The 21,906-nt window shown below is 44.8% G+C and overlaps 3 protein-coding genes across 4 annotated transcripts in view; 1 reads left to right on the forward strand and 2 right to left on the reverse strand.

Annotated features, from left to right (window-relative positions):
- Window positions 1-21,906, forward strand: part of LOC126521501 (palmitoyltransferase ZDHHC20-B-like) — a 178,261-nt gene that overhangs the window by 147,180 nt on the left and 9,175 nt on the right. The window lies entirely within an intron of this gene.
- Window positions 1,874-17,638, reverse strand: LOC126521499 (gastric triacylglycerol lipase-like). The gene is made up of 9 exons (XM_050170211.3): window positions 17,250-17,638; window positions 16,376-16,583; window positions 14,947-15,058; window positions 12,995-13,145; window positions 7,844-7,936; window positions 6,568-6,726; window positions 5,095-5,166; window positions 3,504-3,572; window positions 1,874-2,186 (listed from the first exon to the last, which is right to left on the reverse strand). The coding sequence occupies exons 1-9, from the start codon at window positions 17,364-17,366 to the stop codon at window positions 1,902-1,904; spliced, it is 1,266 nt and encodes a 421-aa protein (XP_050026168.1). The 5' UTR covers window positions 17,367-17,638; the 3' UTR covers window positions 1,874-1,901.
- Window positions 19,447-21,878, reverse strand: LOC126521591 (palmitoyltransferase ZDHHC20-like). Its single transcript, XM_050170284.2, has 3 exons — window positions 21,634-21,878; window positions 20,744-20,983; window positions 19,447-20,061 (listed from the first exon to the last, which is right to left on the reverse strand). The coding sequence occupies exons 1-3, from the start codon at window positions 21,876-21,878 to the stop codon at window positions 19,509-19,511; spliced, it is 1,038 nt and encodes a 345-aa protein (XP_050026241.2). The 3' UTR covers window positions 19,447-19,508.

Here is a 21,906-nt window from a genome sequence, read left to right on the forward strand (position 1 = left end):
CTGGCTCGTTCTCACACTGATCTCCACACGAGATCTGCCATCATTCTGTGCAGTTTTTGTATACTCCTTCGAGACATGCTTAACACTTAGAGCAAGTGTCACACCTTGGATAAAATAAACAGATTACACACCGCCAAACGCGAAAATATTGACAGTCTGCTGCCACGCCCCTATCGTGTCTTTTCTGAAGCTCGTTCAGTCTGCTCTTTCCGTAAGTCCGTTTGATCTTTGTACTGCTCAAGCGGCACATCAAGATACCTAACAGGTGAGTAAGTACAGCGCATATCCTCAAACCACTCAGGTGTACGGCTTCCGAAGAACCACGTCATACGCCCATGCATATTTCGTTATTTACAGCGCTACTAGTTTGCTTACAAGACAAGTAAAACATTTTACCACTCTACATACATTTTTATCATATTATGCACGCATTTTGCCACAAAAGAAAAAAAGCTAAATCGTCGACATATGAAAGAGTTTTATTTTTCTTGACGTTTAAATGTTTGCACGTATTTCCTGGCATAGTATTAGCTTCGTACAATAACACCCAAGATAAATATCACATAACATACTGGATATTGAGCCTCCTTGTTTTATGGAGCGTACAAATTGAAAACTGTCAATCACGCGTTGGTTGACAACAATAGTTCTATAAAAAATTTAATAAGCCATTTGAACCCTTTCTAAAATAACCCATCATATTATCACGTAAAATAATATTGAAGAAAGACTCTCGTGGTTGACTCTTTCAAAAGCCTTTTCTAAGTCTGCGGCAGAAACGATGTTCCAAGTCCGCCGCCAAGTGCTGTGAGTGGTGGCGCTGGCTAACACTCTCAGTAACTAGGGCTCTACTAGGAAACATAAATACCCAGGAAAGTGGATGGGGAAACGGCGCCGCGGGAGCTCAATTGGCAGAGCATCGCAGGCGAAATGCGAAGGTTGTGGGATCGTTACCCACCTGCGGAAAGTTGTTTTTTCATTCACTTTCATTTCTATTGATTTATCGTTTCTTTATTTCGTTTATTAAGCACAAGCAATTTCCCCTGTGTTGTCCTCGGTGTCAGTGTTTGTTGGCTTATTATGATATGACTAATAAAAACGGGCCCCTCGGTTAATCCGCTTTCTTCTCGTTTTCTAAGTCTGGTTGCATCATGATCCTTGGTCAAATATGCATCACAGCATTCAAAAATGCTTCGAACATGCGATCGCGTGATCGTGGCCGAATTCCTAGCGCCTGCACGAATTAGGTCCTGATCGCAAGTATACTTTATGCGTTCCAAAGCCAGCTAGCTCTTTGAAACACTGGACACGTACGTCTCATGCCACTTTTTCGTTTTCTTTCCTCATGACAGCTCATGCTTTGAGGCTGCGTGTTAGGCTGAACTATCTCCGGGACCGGCCCACTTTCCACAGTACTTTCCTCGTTGCAGCTAACGCTACGTAGAAACTTTGCGACGTTGTGAGAACTTCATAATCGACAAATTTAATCACGTATTAACGTTTCCACGGAGTACAAATACCATCGTTGTTTCAGCATATACTGCATTGCGTAGCCGTACGATTTTATAACACGTAGTCGCTGATGATGTCACAATCCGAGTTTATCTTCCTTACTCCCTCGTCCACTACCCATGTCGAATCCAACAATCGTCATGTCGTAAGATTGCGCCTAAAGGCCAGCATAGGAATTGTGCCATTGGCGCCATACAATAGTCTTCGACGCGACCGTAGTCGTCCGGCTGTCGTCACACACACGTAGTATGCTCGTGAGCCACACATTCAACTACTCAACATACAAAAACACGTTGGTCCATCTCGTATCGCTATCGTAGCCAGTTACTTGCACAATGCTTCACAACGTTGATTCCCATAGTGCGAGGTGTCAGAACATTTTTTTTATTTTATTCGTTTGAATTGTGGGGCGACATGTGCACAGTTGATATAGAAGAAGAGTACTTTGTCATCAGTTCTAAAATTTTTTTGTAAAGGTGCTTCCAAGCTGTGACACTCCACACGCTGTCAAAGTGTGTGAAGCCGGGTATGGGCACCTTGTAGTTGAGTACAACATGGGGCAGGCTCCTCGCTAGGCGGGCTACGTCACGTGGGGTGACGAGCACGTCTCCATCGCCCCAGTAGATGGCTACTGGCGTTGTGACTTTGCGCAAGTCGTACTTCGGTGGTAGTAGCTGCAATGAAGGGCACTTTCTGAGAGCGCCATATCGAGCAGCAAATCTACATAAGCTACAGGAAACCACTCGGACACACTGTGCTAGGCGATGTAGTTCAGCCAGCCATAGAAAAACCCCGATACCGCTACCTCTATAGGCCTACCGACAAACAACCCTTACTTAGCAGCATTATTTCTTCGTGAGTATTTTGTGCCGACGCGTGAGACTGTTGCGTTGTCTTTGCTAAACGGGGCCCGAATTCACAAAGGCGTCTTACGCTAGTGTTGCTCTAAAGAGGAAGATACCAGCCAGTCTTAATATAGGGCATATCATTAACGAAGCCAGCTGGCCAATGGGAAATAGCACTTACGAACGAAAGCTTAGTGAATTCGGTCCTTGGTTCACACGTCACGTTATAATTATTAGCGGATCAGGTGATCAACACCTGCCTAATCATGGTGTAGCGTTTGCGTAGTAATCAAGTATGCACTGCATTTTCTTTGCTTATACTTTAGCTGACGTAGATCTGGCATTGTGCAGTAGATTACACTTCTATTTATTCTGGATCTGGGCGTGATGGCAGCCGCATATTTTTTCACCTAACTTTATTTTTTCATCTTTTTCTTCTGTTACTGTAGGCGAAAGAAATGAAGTAGCTGACGTACTTTCAATATAGACCGTTCCACGACAACCGACTGAATAACGGAATAATTCCGATTGTAGGATTTATTCACGAAAATCACTTTTCAGTTGCCTCCATTTTCTTGGACGGCAGTGTTAGTTCAAGAAAAATTCTTGAAATGTTCCATCTTGACAGCACATTTGCGTGCTGCGGTTCTTTGACATCATAGAACATTTGACGCAAAGCGGAACTGGATGAACCATCACTTGAACCATCATTACCATGAATTAGTCGTCTAAAATGTTAGTAAAAGAAATTGTCCTAGGATATACGCAGAGTCGTTCTTCCAAAACACAGAAGCCTCGCTGATTCAGGGGAAGTAATTTGATAGCTGAAGTGAACACCGGCGGAGAAAGGAAGAATGCCAAAGCATACACATTTTGTCACTACAATGCGCGATAGCAGAGCACACGCTGAGTCACTTGACGTGGAGTGGCTGCGGTGTTAAAATAACGTTGATCTAGAACTTGTATATCTCTGCATCTGTCGTCAAGGCCAAATAACAAAGCTAGGTACCACTTTTGAATAAATTTGCATTAAATTTGTACAGCGGGGCCCTCGCACTTTAAGAGTAAGAGTACACAAATCAACTGTACATTTTTTCTCCAGCCAAAATTTCTGAACGCGACACAATCTTGCACGGGAGCACGTACCTTTCCATACACTTTCCAGTTCTTTTTTGGTCCCCAGTCAAATTTTTGAAATCTCTTCGACTTTGTCAACTGCAATGAATATTGAAATCAGAGCGTGAAGGCGGACGTGGTTTGTGCCACCGTCTTCAAGGGACACCACTCCTTCACTTAAGCAATGCTTTTAGCTTTAAATTATTGTGTACTGAAAACTTCGAAACGTACGTATACTTAACTCCTACCACCTTCAATCTATGCCATGTAAATATTTTCTTCCAATAAATCACACTAAGTAAACAAATTGTAAAGACGTACTTCACATTCATCTAACAACCCGTCCTTTGAGCGTGTACCTTTACGGCACTGGAGTTAATATATCAGGAAGACGATGGACGCCAGGACCAGAGCTTCCAAACACATATACTGGGTAGCCTTCATGTACCGAGTAAAGAAATAACACCCATCGTTCCAACTGAACAATACAAAATGCACATTGTTTACACTCTTGCAGAGAAATGCAGTGATGTTTTAGTCACTGGCACCCAATCTACTAATTAAAATAATTATCTAGGATTTTAGCTGTTGTTCTAATTGGTGAGATGTCAATCAGGCGTTTGTATAGACTCATGAGAAACTTCAAATCGAGGCGTTTGCAGCAAGGTACACCTCTTGTGTTTACCTTTACCGGCAAAAAGAGAAAGCGCGCGAAATATGAAAACTGCCATATGAATGCGAACCCGAGCGCACGGAATATCGGCGCCTCCAAACAGTCTCTACGGAAAAGTAAACTGCTCTTCTCAGACTCCCCATTGAAGGAAGCGCATTTCCGTGATCTCGAAGCGCAATAATAGCCGGAAGATGTTCGCGCGTCGTGGAAAGAACAAGACCCCTGTTATCACCAGCGCTTGACCCAGTAACAGATGAACAGCTTGCTTTCCCACTGAAACTGTTTGATGGCACCGCTATCCTGCGCACATGGATCCGCAGTGACATGGCATTTTTTCATCTTAATGGGGCTTTCTTTATCTGCCACCTTGCTCTACCGTGCTGGAAGCACTTCATTTTTGTATTTCTTCTCTATAACCCACTAATCTATATCTTCAAAAATTCGACCAATGAGAAAGTTAGCTGATTGCTTTTATATAAAAAATGGACGTCAGTGACTAAACATTACGGGTGGTTTCTTCGCGTGACTGTGAACAACATGCATTTAATTTTACTCGTGCAAAATATTGGCGTTTTTTTTAACTTGGCGTATGGTTGCTGGGACATTCTGTGTATCACTAAAGCAGGCGTAGGCAACTGATCTAACAAGAAATGACGCGTACAGCTTTATTGCAGAACATAGAGCAGTGCAGTCCGAGTCACGCATAGTGTTTCGATTCACGAAGCGGGCCGCTGGTGCAATGACGCTGAGTTAAAGTGATTGTATGATCATCCAGAGGGTGATGCGATAATTACTGCAATACCGTCTTTCTGGTAGCATTTTATATGGTTCTTTGTTGGCTACGTTGACATTCGCGCATGTTCGATAATCCTTTTTGCCCCAAGTCTCTTATACTATACTGTACTAAAATGTATCGGATATATTGAGTGCACAAACAAAGTAGCCTACCTGACCGTAGTGAAGGAGATTGCGCACGGATGACCCAGAAGGGCTATTGCCCAGGTACACAGGCAGCCTGGTCTGTGGAGAAGGTAAACTTCAAAATTCAAGCAAGTGCACTGCAGTGTTTTCTTCTGGTATTTTGTCTAAACATTTCACACAGGCATTACAGTGCTCCGTTCTTCCCTACGACTGGAAAGTAGGCAAGGTGGTTCCAGTCCACAAATTAGGTTACTACTACTAATTAGGGGCCCATCTCATTAACAAGAATACCATACAAGTTATTAGAACGCACCATACATTCTAATTTAGCAAGGTTCCTAGAATCCAACTTGTTTTTAACACTGCTCAGCACGGCTTTCGAAAAAGTTTTTCTTGCGGAACACTACCTTAAACCTTCACTAATACCCGCCGTGGTTGCTCAGTGGCTATGGTGTTGGGCTGCTGAGCACGAGGTCGCGGGATCGAATCCCGGCCACGGCGGCCGCATTCCGATGGGGGCAAAATGCGAAAACACCCGTGTGCTTAGATTTAGGTGCACGTTAAAGAACCCCAGGTGGTCGAAATTTCCGGAGTCCTCCACTACGGCGTGCCTCATAATCAGAAAGTGGTTTTGGCACGTAAAACCCCATAATAATAATTAAAAAACTTCACTAATGAACTGTTTACAAATGCTGACCTTCAAGCTGAGGCGCGCCGTCTGTCATGTCGTGCAACGCTGTGTAATATTAATAAGCCTGATTACACTACGTTTACCTTATGTCGAGTGCTTAAAGACTGTGACGGCTGTTCGAAGTCAGGATATTTTTGAAAGTTTCTTATGCACAGTGTGTGAACGGTGTAGTGCGACACGTAGATTAACTTCCTTCAGTTTCTGCCTTGTTATATTTGACAAATGCCGAACTTGCACTCACAAGGATTTAGTTTCAGGATAATTATAATCATCATCATAATCGTTACTCTGCAGTTTATCTATACACATATAGCTTTAACATACCGCTGAAGTATACGCGTTTTCATGCGGGACTGCTTAGACGTCATTTAGTTATCGAACGTGTAACACGAACATATAGCTATGCAGGCTGTACAAGTGAACTAAACATTCGCAGCCATATAATCTGCAAGTTTGAATACAACGCAACATATGATCCTTCTACAAGTCAGAATTACAGACAAATCATACAGAACTGTAGAAAACGAAACATTCTAAGATAAGCACGTTCAGCTGCCGTCAGACAACCCTGACAATGAAGACTCATATATAGCTGCTTCTTTGAAGAAAGATGCTTTGAGCAGACATTCCAGTTAGCTCAGCATGAAATATCTAGCGCCCTCCGCAGAAGAAGCAAGTAAGCGCTTAGGGCGTGTTTCGAGTAACTACAACGGTGATTGCCAATTTTCTACTTAGTGTAAAACAGCTTCTTCTGAAAAGGCAATATTAAGTGCATTGTTTAAAAAATGCCGTGCTAACTATAGCTTTACCATGTTTATGTCAACAGGGAATCCTCTGTTGACGAAGAAGAAAGCCGCCCGGCAGGAGATGCTTGGAAAAACTGGGTTGCAGGACATTTGCTTAATTTTGTCGATGAAGTCGTTGTGTCTTCCCAGCACTGTTCCCTGAAATATAACCTCACCGATCTCCTGAAACAAAGAAAGAGCGAGAGTGTTCGATACGTAGTAGTGCAGAATGCAAAGCACCGCTTTGAAGTCGTGCTTCCTTTGTGGTATTCGGTTTCACAGCAGTGTGCATGTTGGAGAGCTTGCGCACGTCAGATGATTGAAGTTAGATTTACATTTTTTTTCAGAGCACCGTGAGGGTTCGGCTGCGCGACCGGCTAGCGTGTTGCGGATGCAGCATGTGACACAGGATTCTAAACATGCTTTGAAAATGTTTTCATCTTCACGTTTTAAGACATGTGTATATAGGGTGTCCCAGCTAACGTTAGCCAAGCTGTTTAAGAACAATAAATGTGGACCACTTGGGGCTCTTTAACGTGCACCTAAACCTAAGTACACGGGTGTTTTTGCATTTCGCCCCCGTCGAAATGCGGCGGCCGTGGCCCGGATTTGATCCCGCGATCTCGTGCTTAGCAGCCCAACATCGTAGCTACTAAGCAACCGCGGTAGGTGGGTAGCCAAGCTGTTGAACGTAATAATAATAATAATAATAATAATAATAATAATAATAATAATAATAATAATAATAATAATAATAATAATAATAATAATAATAATAATAATAATAATAATAATAATAATAATAATAATAATAAAGAATGGAGGCGCAAAATGCAGTTACAAAGCCTACTGTGTTCGGTCGTCAGAGGTCTGACGCCCGAACATCGTGAGTGTGCAGATCATATCTTGCGCCATGTTTTTTAGCTCTTGTTTCTTTCGTTTATCAGGTCGGCTAATGTTAGTTGGGACACCCTATATAGGCATGTCATATACACGGTGTAGCAGTAAATTTCGGACTTCTCGCGGAAAAAAAAACAACAGGATACACATAACGAACTGTTCGGTTACAAGAACCTAATCTACCGCTTATTGCAGGTCAGCCTGTTATGAGAGAAGTAATGAAAATATATGCGCCAAGTTTTATTAATTCTGTGCCTATTTTGATACTGCTATGGGAGGAATGACGTGTGTATACCTGTCTAGCCACACAGTCTTATGCTTGACTTGAAAGGGCCCTTTATCTGCCGTTGTCGGAGTGGGCGCGCCGAAGAAAAAACGTGACACTGCACCGGATACTCACGTATATCGGTTTGGAATGCGCAGACAGACGTTTCATAGGCGACGTCATGTGACCCAAGAAAACTGCAGGTGCTATAGCCTGGAAAAGTTGAATCTGTCGGATAAAAAAGAAAGAAAGGCATGGGCCCATGTCAATTGCCAGCCTGTCATGGTCCGCCCGTATACCACTATGAACAAAAGGGAATGTATTTTTCCGCACACCCATTGAATGGCATCTCCCCTCGCGCCGGTAACGTGGAGGAGGGCGAAGGAGTGTGTTGTATTTGCTCGTGATTCATAGAGGTAAAAATACTCATATCATTTGTGAAGGAAAGAAATGTACTACATTTACCAATCGACATGCCCACACGTCGTGCATCTTGTTGGCTGCTCAGCACGCTCGTTTTCACACTTTGGCACAGACAAAGACATTCAACAAAAACGGACACTCCCATAGAGCCCAGTGGCCGAATTGACTGTACCGCACCAAACGGATGGGATCAACTAACTCCTTCCAGTTTCGGTTTTGGGCGCGTGTGTTTTGAACGCTAGCTGTCGCGCGCTACGCCGGCTGCGCTAATCGGCGCGGCATTTTTCTTTTATTTTCTTCTGCTGCTCAACCGCACGCGGTCTTGGTTCTGAATCGTTTTATTATTTATTAAAAATGATTGTGAACGATCTTTACAAGCCTCCATCGAATCTGTGCCACGTGCAATTTCATAAAGTAGACGCAAGACGCCTTGTAAATGAGGAAATGTTTATTTCGCTCTATATAAATGCTCGTTCCGGGTTTTTTGTGCATTCATCCGACGTTGTGGCACAAGGAAAGCAGCAATAGTTCCCGTACGAAGCTCCACCGGGCGGCATCAGCTGAAGAAAAGTAAATTACAAGCATGTGTCATTTTGGTATTTAGACTTCATAGGAATGCTGCGTGTATATACAGGTAAAACGTGCGAAAGTGGTGGATGGCCGGCATTACAAACAAAAGGAATTCGCTTTTACACTCATGGGGTGCTAGACGCTCGCAGAATGCCTTCTACGCGCATTCAAGACAAATACGTTGGTTTTCAGAAAGCAGAATTTCCGAGTTCTTGATGTTTGAGCTCCTCAGCGTTATCTTTTGCGCATTCCGCCGCTGCAAGCAACACTCTGTGTGTTGAGCAAAACGTGAACAAGGTGAATGCAGGAGCCAACGTTTCGACATGTGGACTTGTCTTCTTCAAAGCGACATATGCTTTCCTCGCCACAGTATATGACAAAAAAAAAAGAAAGAAAAGGGAAAGGAAAGGGGAGAAAAAAAAAAAGGAGGGGGGATACGCCAAGAAATCAAACTAAGAGTTTGATTTCTTGGCCTATCCCCCCCTCTTTTTTTTTTCTCCGCTTTTCTTTCCCTTTTTTTTTGTCAGCCGTCGCGTCAGACGCCCTTGACACGCCGGCCAACGCGCGTGTTTTGACAGACCGGGTTGGGCGGGGGGGGGGGGGGGGGGGTGGGGCTGGCTTTGACCTTGTACCACAGTGTTTCTTTACTCTCAATTCGACACGCTAACACATTCTCCCTCGTTTCCGCGTCCTCCCGCCTCACGTCCTCTCCCCTTTGGAGGGGCCCCACCTATATATACTGTGGCGAGGAAAGCATATGTCGCCTTGAAGAAGACAAGTCCACTTGTCGAAACGTTGGCTCCTGCATTCACCTTGTTCACGTTTTGCTCATCGTCTTAAATTTCCATCTCCCGCATTCCCCGTCTTTACTCTGTGTGTTATCATTCTTGGCAATCGCTTGCCGCGTTTTCGACAAGCGTGACTACCGAAAGAAGGTTTATGTTACGGGCCCAAGGAAAGCGTTACAAACTTGTCCCATTAAGATTCAGTACACGCCAATATAACTGTCACCATGGCCGAGCTGCTTTTTCTTAACTGTGTCACGACGCCAGGCGCGGCAAGCCTGCCTCAAAAGTATGTAAAAAATAAGCGAATTACAATAATGTTCTGGGCCAGAGAATGCGTCACGAACTTGTCCCAGTAAGATTCAGTACACGCGAAACTAACTGCGTCGCACGGCCGAACTGCTTTTCATTAACTGCGCCACAACGCCGGGCGCGGCCACGGTGCTCCAAAAGTACCCAAAAAAGTACCGAAATTAGTTACAATAATGTAGCAGGTCAGAGAAAGCGCTAAAACATGTTCCACTAAGATTCAGTGCACGCGAAACTGAGTCACACGGCCGAGTTGGTTTTCGCTAACTGCGTCACAAAGTCGGGTGCGGCGAGCGTGCCTAGGAACTACCGAAATAGGTTACAATAATGTTGGGCTCATAGAAAGAGTCGCAAACCTCTCCCAGTACGAGTCATGAACTCAAACTCACTGCGGCATGTTTTTCGCAAACTGCTTCACAAGTCTCGGTTCTGTGCCGTAAAAGCCTAAATTGCTTGAAATGCGTCGCAGACTGTCATCAAAAATTTCTCACCTTGCCGTAGTCCAATAGTGCAGTGGTGCCGAGGCGAAGTGCAAGAGGAACGCAAGAATACGCCAGGAGCCCAACAGGAGAGGGGACGACGACGAAGTTCAAAGGAGGCTTGTGGGCTTTTGTGGGTCGGTCTTTTTCGAATGCTTCCGCGCCTTTTTTGGTCCTATCGTGGTGCAAACTTGATGTCATCAGATCCGTAAAGACGATAGAATTCAGCGGATACCTAATTTGCAGGTGGGACACCCCTTTTTTGGACTTAATAAGAACTTTTGTGTTCACGCCACGCGCGACAGGGAAGCGGCCCGCACCAGTCCCAGACTGATCTCTTAGGACCTAAATAATGTTCTTCATACCATACCCAACAGAACAGGCGAACTTCGTGGTCGTTTTGCTAGATTCGAGCTTTGGTTTCGGATTGAGCACACTGTCCAGTTGTGTGAGGTTCTGATCACACCACAGTATATCACACACCTTGCAGCTGTGGCTGCAATCATGGTCGAGGAATTCTCTCTTGAACCGTCCATCGGCACGCTCTGTGGCAAGAATCTCTCTGCCTCAACGTGACTACTCGGCCTCCTACTCTCGAAGTTGGGGATTAGCTTGCCTCTGCTAGCTGGCACTTGGCTTGGGTTGCCTTCTCTTGAAATGGGGGGTTGGCTTACTTCCACCGGAGCTTGGCTTGCGCTTCCCGTTCTCGATCCTCGGTGATAGCGGTTTCTCTCCGCTGGCGCTTTGCTTGCGCATCTCGCTCTCGAAGCTCGGGATTTGCGTGACGTCGGCCCTGCCGCTATAGTGCGAGCTCCCACTGCCGCTCGCGCTAAGCGGGATCCATGGGGCGAAAGGGTGCGTGCCGGCGAAACTCCTGCTCCTATACCCCTCCCCTCCCCCCCCCCCCCGGCGCGCACTTGGGCGTGGCGTGTACTTTGTATTTGGCGCGGCGCAGGAGGACGCTGGATGAAACCCAATGCTAACATAACTTTCGGCATGCCGCTGATTGGTTTAAATCGAGCAGTCAGTGACTGGCCCAGAATAGTCGCTTTTCGAGAAAATTGACCATTTGCGACCAACTTGGTCGCGTGACCGCTGTCAGTCGCCGGTGTGAATGACCCTCACGCGATAGCGTTACGGGCCCCATGTCGCAGAAAATCCGGCATCGGCGTCACGCGCCGGCATCCGGCACCCAGCGTCGGACGTCGTTTCGGCAAAAAGGAATTTCGAAACACACATACCCAGGCCTTGCATGAGGCGCAAGCTAGTTGCTGAACTAATTGAATTTCTCAAGCTAAAATACGTAAAGAATTGTGAAGTACGACATACACGCAACTTACAGGCATGATAGCGTCGGATTGTAATTTGAATATACGAGAAAAAAGAATTCTGTTACGTGAAAACTCAAAATCCCTTTTGCAGCGTTTCTACCATCCATAGACCGGTCACGGCGTATCTCAGAAGCAACAGAGCGGCGCGCCCGGTTTGTTGCAACACCTCCAGATGACGCTTGCCTCCGCCGCATTGCGGCCCACGCAAGAGGCCACATTTCTACCAGAAATCTCGCCTTCGTGCATAGCGTTCGCCGCCAGCGTTTCCCGCTAAACATTACGGTTACATACGCTGCAGTTGCTGGGATGCGTGGGAAGAAGTCAGGAATCCTTAAATGCTATCGCATTCCACCCTTAAAGGCGAAGCTTAAACGTCATCCAATTTTTTTAATATCCTCCGTACAACTGCGCGTATGTGTGTGCTGTGAGCTACCTCCTTCTGGCACATGTAATTTGACCTTGGCGATGTTTGTGTGGGTTGAATGCGACCGCGGTGTGTTTTTTTTTTCACATTTTTCTGAACCGGTTGGCTGCTTCCACTTTTTCTGTGTGCCTATCGTAAAGAGACGTCTTCCCTGGAATGCGAAGCAGCGGAAGAGGAAGCGCAACAAGTTCTTGTGGAAGGACCATCACTTGCATTCAGCGGTCATAAGCGTATCGTGATTTCTCAAATTCTAGCGTGTGTGGTCGGTGTTTCGTCGCAGGCTATCTGATCAGCAACCCCCCCACGACTGCATCTTCCGGTAAACTTTTTAATGATTCATTCTTGTTTTTGTGCCAATAACTGTGACACCTGAATTTTGTCGAAAACTGGGGAAGCCAATCAGCAATCATACTATTGCTATGGCTGCTTAAAATTTTGTGAGAAAAGTCATTATTTCGATAAAGGTTTTTTGGAGTCAGCGAAGTTTGAGGGTGACAATAATATGAGGTTGAGCCGCGATGGCAGATAAACATGCGGTAAATTGAAATGGCGTAAGAGCCATTACAATCAGGGTTGTGATCGGGGTTTGTTAGTATGTTGTCAGTTTCTTCACTCACTCAGTATGTTATCACGAAGTCGAGCGCAACTGGTACATGTATGGAGGCAGAGAAAGTAGTACATGGACATAGATAACTTACGCAAAAATGTATGTGTCCTGCTCTTCCTTTCTGTCCATCTATTAGCTACGCGTCGTTTAACGCCTTCGTGATACGATAACAATGATAACACAAGGCGCCAGAAAATTACATATACACCTTCGGAACGAAAAGCTTGCGAATGAAGGCATTTGATTCCGGAAACGAAGCAAATATACCAGCCACACGGCTCTCATGAACCGGTTAATCATTGAAATTGATAGCCACGGTGGAGCACAGGTGATTGTGGTATATTATTTTTGTACCCACCTTGTCGTTGTATCCTGGCTTCTCCGCAAGCAAGGCAAACATGATACCGCATCCCTGGGACCACCCTACGTACTGCAGTGAATGCTGCTGCGTCTTTTGGAGTATCCAATCTAATTGCGCTGGTAGGTCGTATGCGGCCATTTCGTCAATACTGCAAAATACGGATGATGACGTCATCAAATTTCACGTGCTTGAAGAAAAGTGAATATATTTCGCACAACGTTTTATGCGCAACGTAACCTGACGATACGAGAAGATGTAAAGAAAGGATTGAAAAACAGAGAACAATAAAATAATTTTTTTGCTAACGTTGCTGCTGTCTCAGCAATGTGATGTAAATACGTTATTACGAATTCAACATCGCGTGGGCGGCTGCGATATTGGTGTTGCGTTGAAGGGACTGTACCTGTATTTATGGCCAAAAACAACAAGTGAGACTTTTATACGCAAACCATAGACAAAGTGCATCTTTCGTGATTGGTTCGTACGAGAAACGGACCGAATGATACAAAAGAACGTCTTCTAGCCTTAGGCTCTATTTGCTTTGCGCAATATATCCGTAAAGCAGATAATCGGTTGTCTATTAATTCAAGTACTACATGGTGTGCTAGGTGAAATAAAACGCAATCTATCACAACACTAGATGAATTTACTATACGATTATGGCATTTAGAGGCATAAGGTGGTGGTGGCTGATGAAATGAACCTGTATGTGTAGTTTATTTATTTATTTAATCTCACACCCACAGCGCCATTTAGGCATTACAGGGGGCGGGGGGCTACATATAGCAATGTAAACAACTTATGGCATACACTAAACAGCAGTATACTATGCAAAACAATAAAGAAAAACATGAGGGAACAAAAGTGGTACATCAGGATATCAATGTACAGTACGAAAAACAACAAGAAAATTTTAGGCAAGAAACGTCATCATACAACTAGGTACCAAAGCACTATGTAATGACACCGAACTTTACATTAACTATATACTGTAAAATAAAGAAGAAAATTTCGAAGAGCAGTTTCAAAATGTTCAATATTAAGTATGCTAACTACGGCAGCAGGCAGTCGATTCCATCCTAAAATGGTTTTGGGCAATAAAGTGCTTTTGAAAAGCTTAGTTCTACAACTGCACTTGCTAACCTTGAGCTTCTGATCTGTTCGTCTGGATATATAATGCGGCTGAAGAATAGGCTTATTGCGGTCATTTCCAATTTAGCCATAAAATATATTCTGAAAAAGTTCCAAGCATAATATCTGCCTTATCTTTTCTAAACTTTCCCATTTTAATGTTAGTTTCGCAGTAGTAATGCTAAGATTTCTCTCATAGTTGCCGATTAGGTACCGTGCTGCTATATTCTGAACTCTCTCAAGTTTATCTCGGTCGGTTTACGTAGGAGGGTCCCATACGGTGCATCCATATTCTAAAATGGGTCTAATATAGCTTTTGTATGGGAGATCATAAGCCTGCTGGGGAAATAGTCTTGTATTGCGCCGTAGAAATCGTAACACTTGCATGTCTTTGCTGTAGTAAAAGTTGTGGAGCATTGGGAGAGGCTTTGTTTTGCATTGAAATGTATCTGTATAGCGCAACAAAACAAGGACGCAAGAAGAAACGAAGACGAAGGCAAGTGCTTGTCTTCGTCTTTGTTTCTTCTTGTGTTTTTGTTTTGTTGCGCTATGCCGATACCTTTCAATGATGATCGACCAACAAGCCCATATCACTACCCTCGTATTTGCTCTGCTTTGGGCATAAATTGGGCTGATGACAATGGTAATGATTACCAGGCACATGGGGCAAGTGGTTCTGCACAAAGAAAGAGATGTCGAGTTGGCTTACAAGAATGTATCTGTGGCACAAAATTCGTTTTTTTACTGAAAAATATCATAAAGTTTATTCAGTTGAGCTTGCTATTAGAATAATAAAATTAGTTGATATACGCACTTACCTAAAATCCCAAAAATCTTTTCCTTCCTTTCTCAGCCAGGCGTGGTTTGAATACTTGGTGCCCCTGACGTTACCCAACCATACGTCGTAGCCATGGTCGGCTAATATAAAACCTAAACAGAAAGTTAAGAAAACTTCTTTTTTAATGTGCCTACATTAGAAGTTTACAAGTATATTTTTAAATTATTGCTTTATTGATAACCCTAACTTTTATGTTGCATTGATGCTATAAACTGAGTTGGAATAGACGGACCACATGAAGAGATTGCTCTTCTTCGTTTAATGTGTTTATCTTAGTCATCAAGCACTTAATAACAGCGTCAAGCAAGTTACAAACTCTCGAAAAGTCTCAACAATTGTGCGAACCAAAATAAAGCCTTGCAGGTGCCGCAGAGAACCTGTTGTGTCCGCAAGTCCTATGTATTACTTTTTGTGGACAAGCCGGCGGCAAAATATTTGGCTACATTCTCAATTTCATCCAAATAATTGGCCCATATGGTGTCTCTCGGCGAATAGAAGCGTGAGATAACTCGAAATTTTAATATACATTTAAAGACACGAAAAACTCGGTCATTCGCGTAACTGAGTGGGCTCAAACACAGCAGCCTGATCTTATGGGTAGAATTGGCGGGAAGACAATGGACAGCCTCACTTTACAAGACAATGGACTGAACAGAGCTTTCAGAGACAGCTATTGACGGCAAAGAGGGTTGAACGATCGTTATAAGAAGGTTACGTCTCCGAGCACAATGGCAGCTACATTAACTTGTTTCGGAAGCAAAACCAGATGAGAATGGCGGCCGTTGTCGGAACGAACGCTTTCGCGGGGTCAATCTGAAGCATCACTAGCCGCTATAGGCGTGGTGAAGCGATGTTGTAAAAGCACACGTGCTGTAGCTTCAGGCTTGCATGAACTACTGCTGATTGCGCGCCGCGAAAGTAAGCCAACGTAGATTGTAATTTATACAAGTGTGAGATTCCTTCCCTCTTTTAATGAGAAAGTTAAGTGATAGTGGCAGGAAAGTAGTGGTGATTCATCAACTTTTACGTCCAAAAAACGTACACAAGGAAACGTGGGACGCTGTAATGGAGGGCTCTGGAGAAATTTTAGCCAGCTGGAGTTCTTCTTCAACGTGCACCGGAACCACGGCAAATGATAGTTGCTGCATTTCGTCCCTATTACAATATGTGGCCACCCTGTCCGTGAGTCGTACCCGCGACCTCGTGTCCAGCAGCAGAACGCCACAACTACTTCTTTACCGCAGCGAGTGTGAGCGGCTCTTGAAGATGCTGTTTAACACAATGAAATTCAATAACAAATCCAATGAAAATTGGGTCTGGTGAATACCGAGGAATTTTTTGACGCTGCTAGTTCCAGGATGTTGGAAAAGCGCTACGAGATCAGGGATATAGGTTCTAGTAGAGCTTACCAAGACTCTGATGTGGCATGTTTACCACAAAGTCTGCGCTGCTTCCTTCGAGCCCGGTCATCAAAAAGGCCACTGTCTTTTGCATTCCTGGCCATCCTTGCACTCCTACCCGTCCTGCTGGTATCCTATGCACCGTTATGGCATAGTGATCCTCGGTCGTGATGGTGTACTCTTCCACGGGGTAGCCCTTGCTTGCTATTAACTCTGCCTGAAAAGATTTGCGCTAACTGGCACCCCGATATTGGCGGAACACATCTTTTTTTCTGTGTATGCGTTACAAGAAGTATATATATATATATATATATATATATATATATATTCAGCTTACGCGGTATTGATACAATATTTAGGATGATTCTGCAAATGCATTTGCATAGTGGCTACAGAACTAAATCCTCCCCTTAAATAACAAACAGCTTGTCCATCTCTCCAGGCTTTGGTGCTTCCAGCAAAAATTCACTCCCTTTTGGCCATTCTCTCTTTTTGGTCTTAAACTCATCGCCTGTGAAATCTTTGAACAAGAACAATTACCCCTGAATGCACCTTTCTAGAACCTATTACTGCTTGTACCATTGCTTTATCCGCCTTGGGTTCCATTTCCAGTCGTAAATGCGTATTAACACATTTAGTGAATGATGCCAGAGTTAGATCCTGATTAGAAAGATATCAGTAAGACATTCATGGCTCTGTTTACAGGAACCTTATTTTTAACGTAGAAGAGCTTTTTCTCGGGGATTCCCATTCACCTCGGTAAGAGTTAAAGAAAAGCACATGCATGCAACTTAAGTATTCTTTTGTAGCGTTAATTACAACCCGCTTCACTATGCTTAGATTGTCAGCATCAGTGACACAATATCTGAATGAACACACATACAGTAGTTCTGTTGGCGTCTTCATCGGGCACAGCCACGAAGCTCTCCGTTAGCTTGATGACTGCCAAACACAGCAAAAAGAACTTCGCAGTATGGTTGTTGAGCAGGCTGAAAAACATTGCATTGGCGAACAGCAGCAGTCCTTCCTTTCTGAGTGAGGTCGTAGAGCAAGAAGGTGAATATTAATGTCAAGAATGAAGAACTTCTCCCAGGATGCGCGTTCGTTCAACATGTAGCGCCTACTATCCTGAATGTAAGCCACACGACCACTCACTATTCCGCAAATACTTCTAACATCTCCATAATCTACCTAAGGCTTGATAAACAGCTTCGAATAAGCATGACTGCCTTTGCGGCTTTTGTTAAACACTGAAGGACTCCGGGCACTTGGACATTTCTGAGAAAGCTGCAGGCGAAGCAATGTGTATTGTTCTCTCTTCTCATCTGCAGCAGCTCGAAAACAATTGCCGTGCACACCACTTGTTGACAGGACACTAGTTCAGACAGAACACTCGTTTGTGTATGGCTTCTATAACTTCCTTGTGACGTATACAACGCTCCGTTTATTCCAGCCTTTCTACGAATAGGTCCGTTTATTTAGCCACAAAGTGCTTTCAGCAGCATGTTACGAATTTAGCGCAGCTATGTATCCTCTTCGGATAAATTTTCGAAAAGAGATGATCGTTGAAATGCACCATGTGTTACTCTGGCATATAATGGTTATATTGTAGCACGTTTACAATAGATTATACGATGTTTTATGACAGTTCCGTCGAGTAGTTTTTCTCGGTAATAGTCTACATACTTTGTGGACTTTGTACTACAACAATGTATTTATGAAAGAAATAGAACTAAAAAAATGTTGGGTGAAACCATGGATGGGTGATAATCTCAATACTCTTATCCTCGCACATATTCAAACTTTCATATGAGAACGCAAATACACTTGGCCCTTGTTTGCGAACTGTCGTCAACTGAAGGTTTTACCGTTTTTTACGTGCATACTGTGACAGTTAAGGCATTATCGAAATTAGCAGACATGTCTTGGACTGGGTGATACATTGGGAAAATGATAGTTTTTAAGAAACACAACTCTGAGAAAAAGGTCCGTCGAAAGCTTCATCGCTCACGTCGAGGTAGATAAATTATATGGTTGTTTGCTTCAATTCGTGGATATGCAAGAAACGAACGTTACATAGAAACAATAGGCGCCTGCACTGCAACATGAAGTCCCCTGCACCATTTTTGTCTATGTAATAGCACTCTGTCTTAGAATAACTATATATAGATCTACGGAAGGGTCTGCATCTGCACTCACTTCCCTGCGTTGAGTGCGTCTGCGATTTTCTGGCCGGAGAGTCCACATGATGGGCTACGGTTATTGTTCTTGCCGTGGTGTTCCCGTTCAAGAAAAAAAGACAGCAATTGTTGTGGGTATTGCTGCTCTCTCTTTAGCCTATCGCTCATAGTCGCTAAAGTAATTTAGTCATGAAGGGGATGAATACATGGAAATGAAAATAGAAGTTCAGTTGCAGGTATACGCACCATTTACATTGAAAATCATGTTATATTCAATAATACCTATTGAGAGCTTCTGAGGCATTCCACGCCCGACTTATTCTAGCTTTTGGGGGGATTTGTGTTAAAGTTTGCATCTCATTTTTTTTTGTAGTCATTTTACCATTTCGTACGCTTGCATGCCTGATGCAAACGAACAGAATTACACTTAATGGCGTGCACATGACTGCTACGTAAAATGCAGCAGAGTCCGCGGCTCTGGTTTGCGCAATTTTTGTGCTATCTGCGCAGTAACTTAACCAGAAAACTACCTTAGTGCACTGCGACACCTGGGACTACGCCTGATAACAGCCCCATCTCCAACCCGGCGGGGTTTCAGACAGAAGATATTGCTGCATTAAAGTTGTGGTAGGTGTCTTGCAGCAGCTCTCAAGCAACTGTGACGCCGCACTGAGGCAGGCTTCACAAAAGCCGACAGCTTAAGCGAGTCTGCTGTGCAAGGCGCAGTGAACGTGATACACTCTCATGTTAGGTGCAGTGAGATCCCGTTCAAAACCGGTGGGTAAATGTTGCAAACGTAGGGAAAGTGCTTGAAGAGCTCGCAAGGAACCAGACATCTATATTAGGTACGCTTACTCATGCATTCTGAGAGCCCTTTTAAGGTAAACTATCGGTTACCTACAGCGTCCCATAAAATTTGCATAGAATAAGGACGTTAACAGGACTGTATTATCGACTCTTAGCTAAAGCATCACAGTCACTGTGGCCGACGACGGGTTACCAACGGACGAGCCTGTGGAGTAAGTGGCTTCTACTGAGCGCTGTTCGTACTCCTCCTGCGCGCCGAGTACGGGATGCAGCTTTGTGGGGAATCGCACTCCGTCGCCCACGCTAGTGAACACTGGAAACATCCACAGCGACTTGCGGGGACCGAACACCTGAACGAAGTTTTGCCAGCAGCCGACGTTGAACGAGTCGTTGGTGTCTCGGAAGATGGGGGAACGCATGTCTTCGAGTGTGGTCTCGTTACTGAAGACCATGGACACGTGGTGCCACAGGAAAGCGCCGAGGCCCAGCGCCAGTGCAGTCCCTAAGACCGTCAGGAAAGTGACGTGGAAGGTCGACGGTGTCATGCGCGCGATCACCCACATCTCGATCACGTATTTTCCCGCGGTGAAGACACCGAAAAGCGACAGAGCCACCACGTAGAAAATCGTGAGCAGGAAGAACTTGTAGGTGCTAAAGCAGACGCAGTTGTTGAACCAGGGGCAGTGGTGGTCCATCTTGGGGATGCACCTGTGAAGATGCGCGAAAAGAAACAAAGCCTCGGGCTGTCATTGCTAGCTACAATGATGGGCGCGTGCCATCATTTCCCAAGTATTTGAATTTACAACTGTCACAAAAGCAGAGCTGCAAGCAACAGTCAAAAAACCACTAACACTCGAATGAATGCCACAAGACAAGCAAGAACGTAGAGACACAGAGGAGACAAAAAACGATGAGCTACGAAGGAAGATGACCACCAGCCGTGATCGTATTGCTGCTGACGTTGGGCTCCCGCCATTGCATCATCTCTTTTCGTGCGTCAGCAGTGAGCTATGTTGAATTTTGCGCTTGCGGTAGTTGGTGTTAGCGCGTCGCTGGGTTTTACGGTAGTGAACAGCGTAGCGTATATCCCACGCGCGTCAACAAGAGCGACGAATAAGCCGGCTCTATTCGTCACGTGGGCCACATACATTGGTCACGTGGGCCTAATAAACTTTTCTAAATGGGACTCGCGTTACAGTTGAATAAATAGTTTCTAGAAGTGGTTTACGCATACCCGTTCCCAGACCCGAATAAGCGCTAAAACAAGTGATTGCTTAGCCATGGCACCATCTTTTAGCGTATGTCCTGAATATATATTGCTGCAACTCCCTCTGATTATCCCTAATGATTGCTTTTTTTTTTCAATTGTCCTGTCTGGTCGTGGCTATACCTTCGGCAGGCAGAGCAGTGGTGGGAGCGATCGGGCTTGATGAGGCAGCAGTATTCGCAGTATCGCACGCAGCCATCGGCACCGAGGGTGAGCACGCCGCGTTCGATGGCCATCACGTCGAGGACGCTTCGCCGAGTGCGCTCGTTGTGGCAGTTCTCCAGCGCCTGTTGCTCGCCTACGGTCAGCCGAAAGAGCGGTGGTATGGGCGCCACGACCGCCACCGTGGTCTGCACGTAAGACCTGCGCATTTTTGTGAAGTATAAAAAGGCAGAACGGCAATGGCTATTTCGGACAGTGTCAGATTCCGACACTTTTGCTTTTCGAACCAGTAAAAGAAATGATTGGCTCTGTGAGCCAATCAGAACAAGCTGGATGTGGAATTTGACAATGCGGCAGATTTCGACAGCGTTCAAAATAGCGTTTCAGGTTAGAGGGATCTAAATAGGAAATTACATTTATTGCTTCCGTACCTCCACAGTAGGAGGCACGCAATATGCTTCCTACTTGCAGTAGGAGGCATCAGGTGGTGTCAATTACTTTAGTCGCATTGCAGTCGAGTGAAAGCGGTCCCTTGCCATTTGCTTAAAGGCATGCGCATTTGTTGCAGGAAGCTAGCGTTGCGTGCTTTGAGGCATACTAATTTCCGTGGCTTTCACAATTGGGAATCATTGCTTGCCGTCGTGCAACAGTCGTCCTCTTAATGGGACCAATTCAACGTGGCACAGAAAAAAGGGCACATGACTTCATGTTTACGCGACTTCACGTCCGCTGCCACTCGAGACGCGTTGTTGAGGCAACCACGCGACCGGTGATGAACACTGTGAACTGCAGTCATTACCGTAATAGGCCGTAGTCATATATGACTTCGACACTCCGAAGATGATGCATACCAAAGGCAGAGAAAGAACAGCAGGTGAAATCCGATGCCGAAGGCGATGGCTTTCAGGGCATTGTCGCGGACCACGGATACGCAAAACACGACGACGTAGGCGTAGTAGGCCCACAAGAAGAGACACGTAACGAGTGCTAGTGGAAGCCAGTTAAGTAGAAGTGGTAGCCAGGAACGGAGACCTCTGGAGCCACTGCGCCGACCCGGTCGAGGAGCCTCCGGCGATCGGCCAACCACTGCTTGCATGTAGATCCTTCTTCTTCTTCCCTTGTTT

The sequence above is a fragment of the Dermacentor andersoni genome, chromosome 6 (assembly GCF_023375885.2).
Source record: "Dermacentor andersoni chromosome 6, qqDerAnde1_hic_scaffold, whole genome shotgun sequence".
NCBI classification, from domain to species: domain Eukaryota; kingdom Metazoa; phylum Arthropoda; class Arachnida; order Ixodida; family Ixodidae; genus Dermacentor; species Dermacentor andersoni.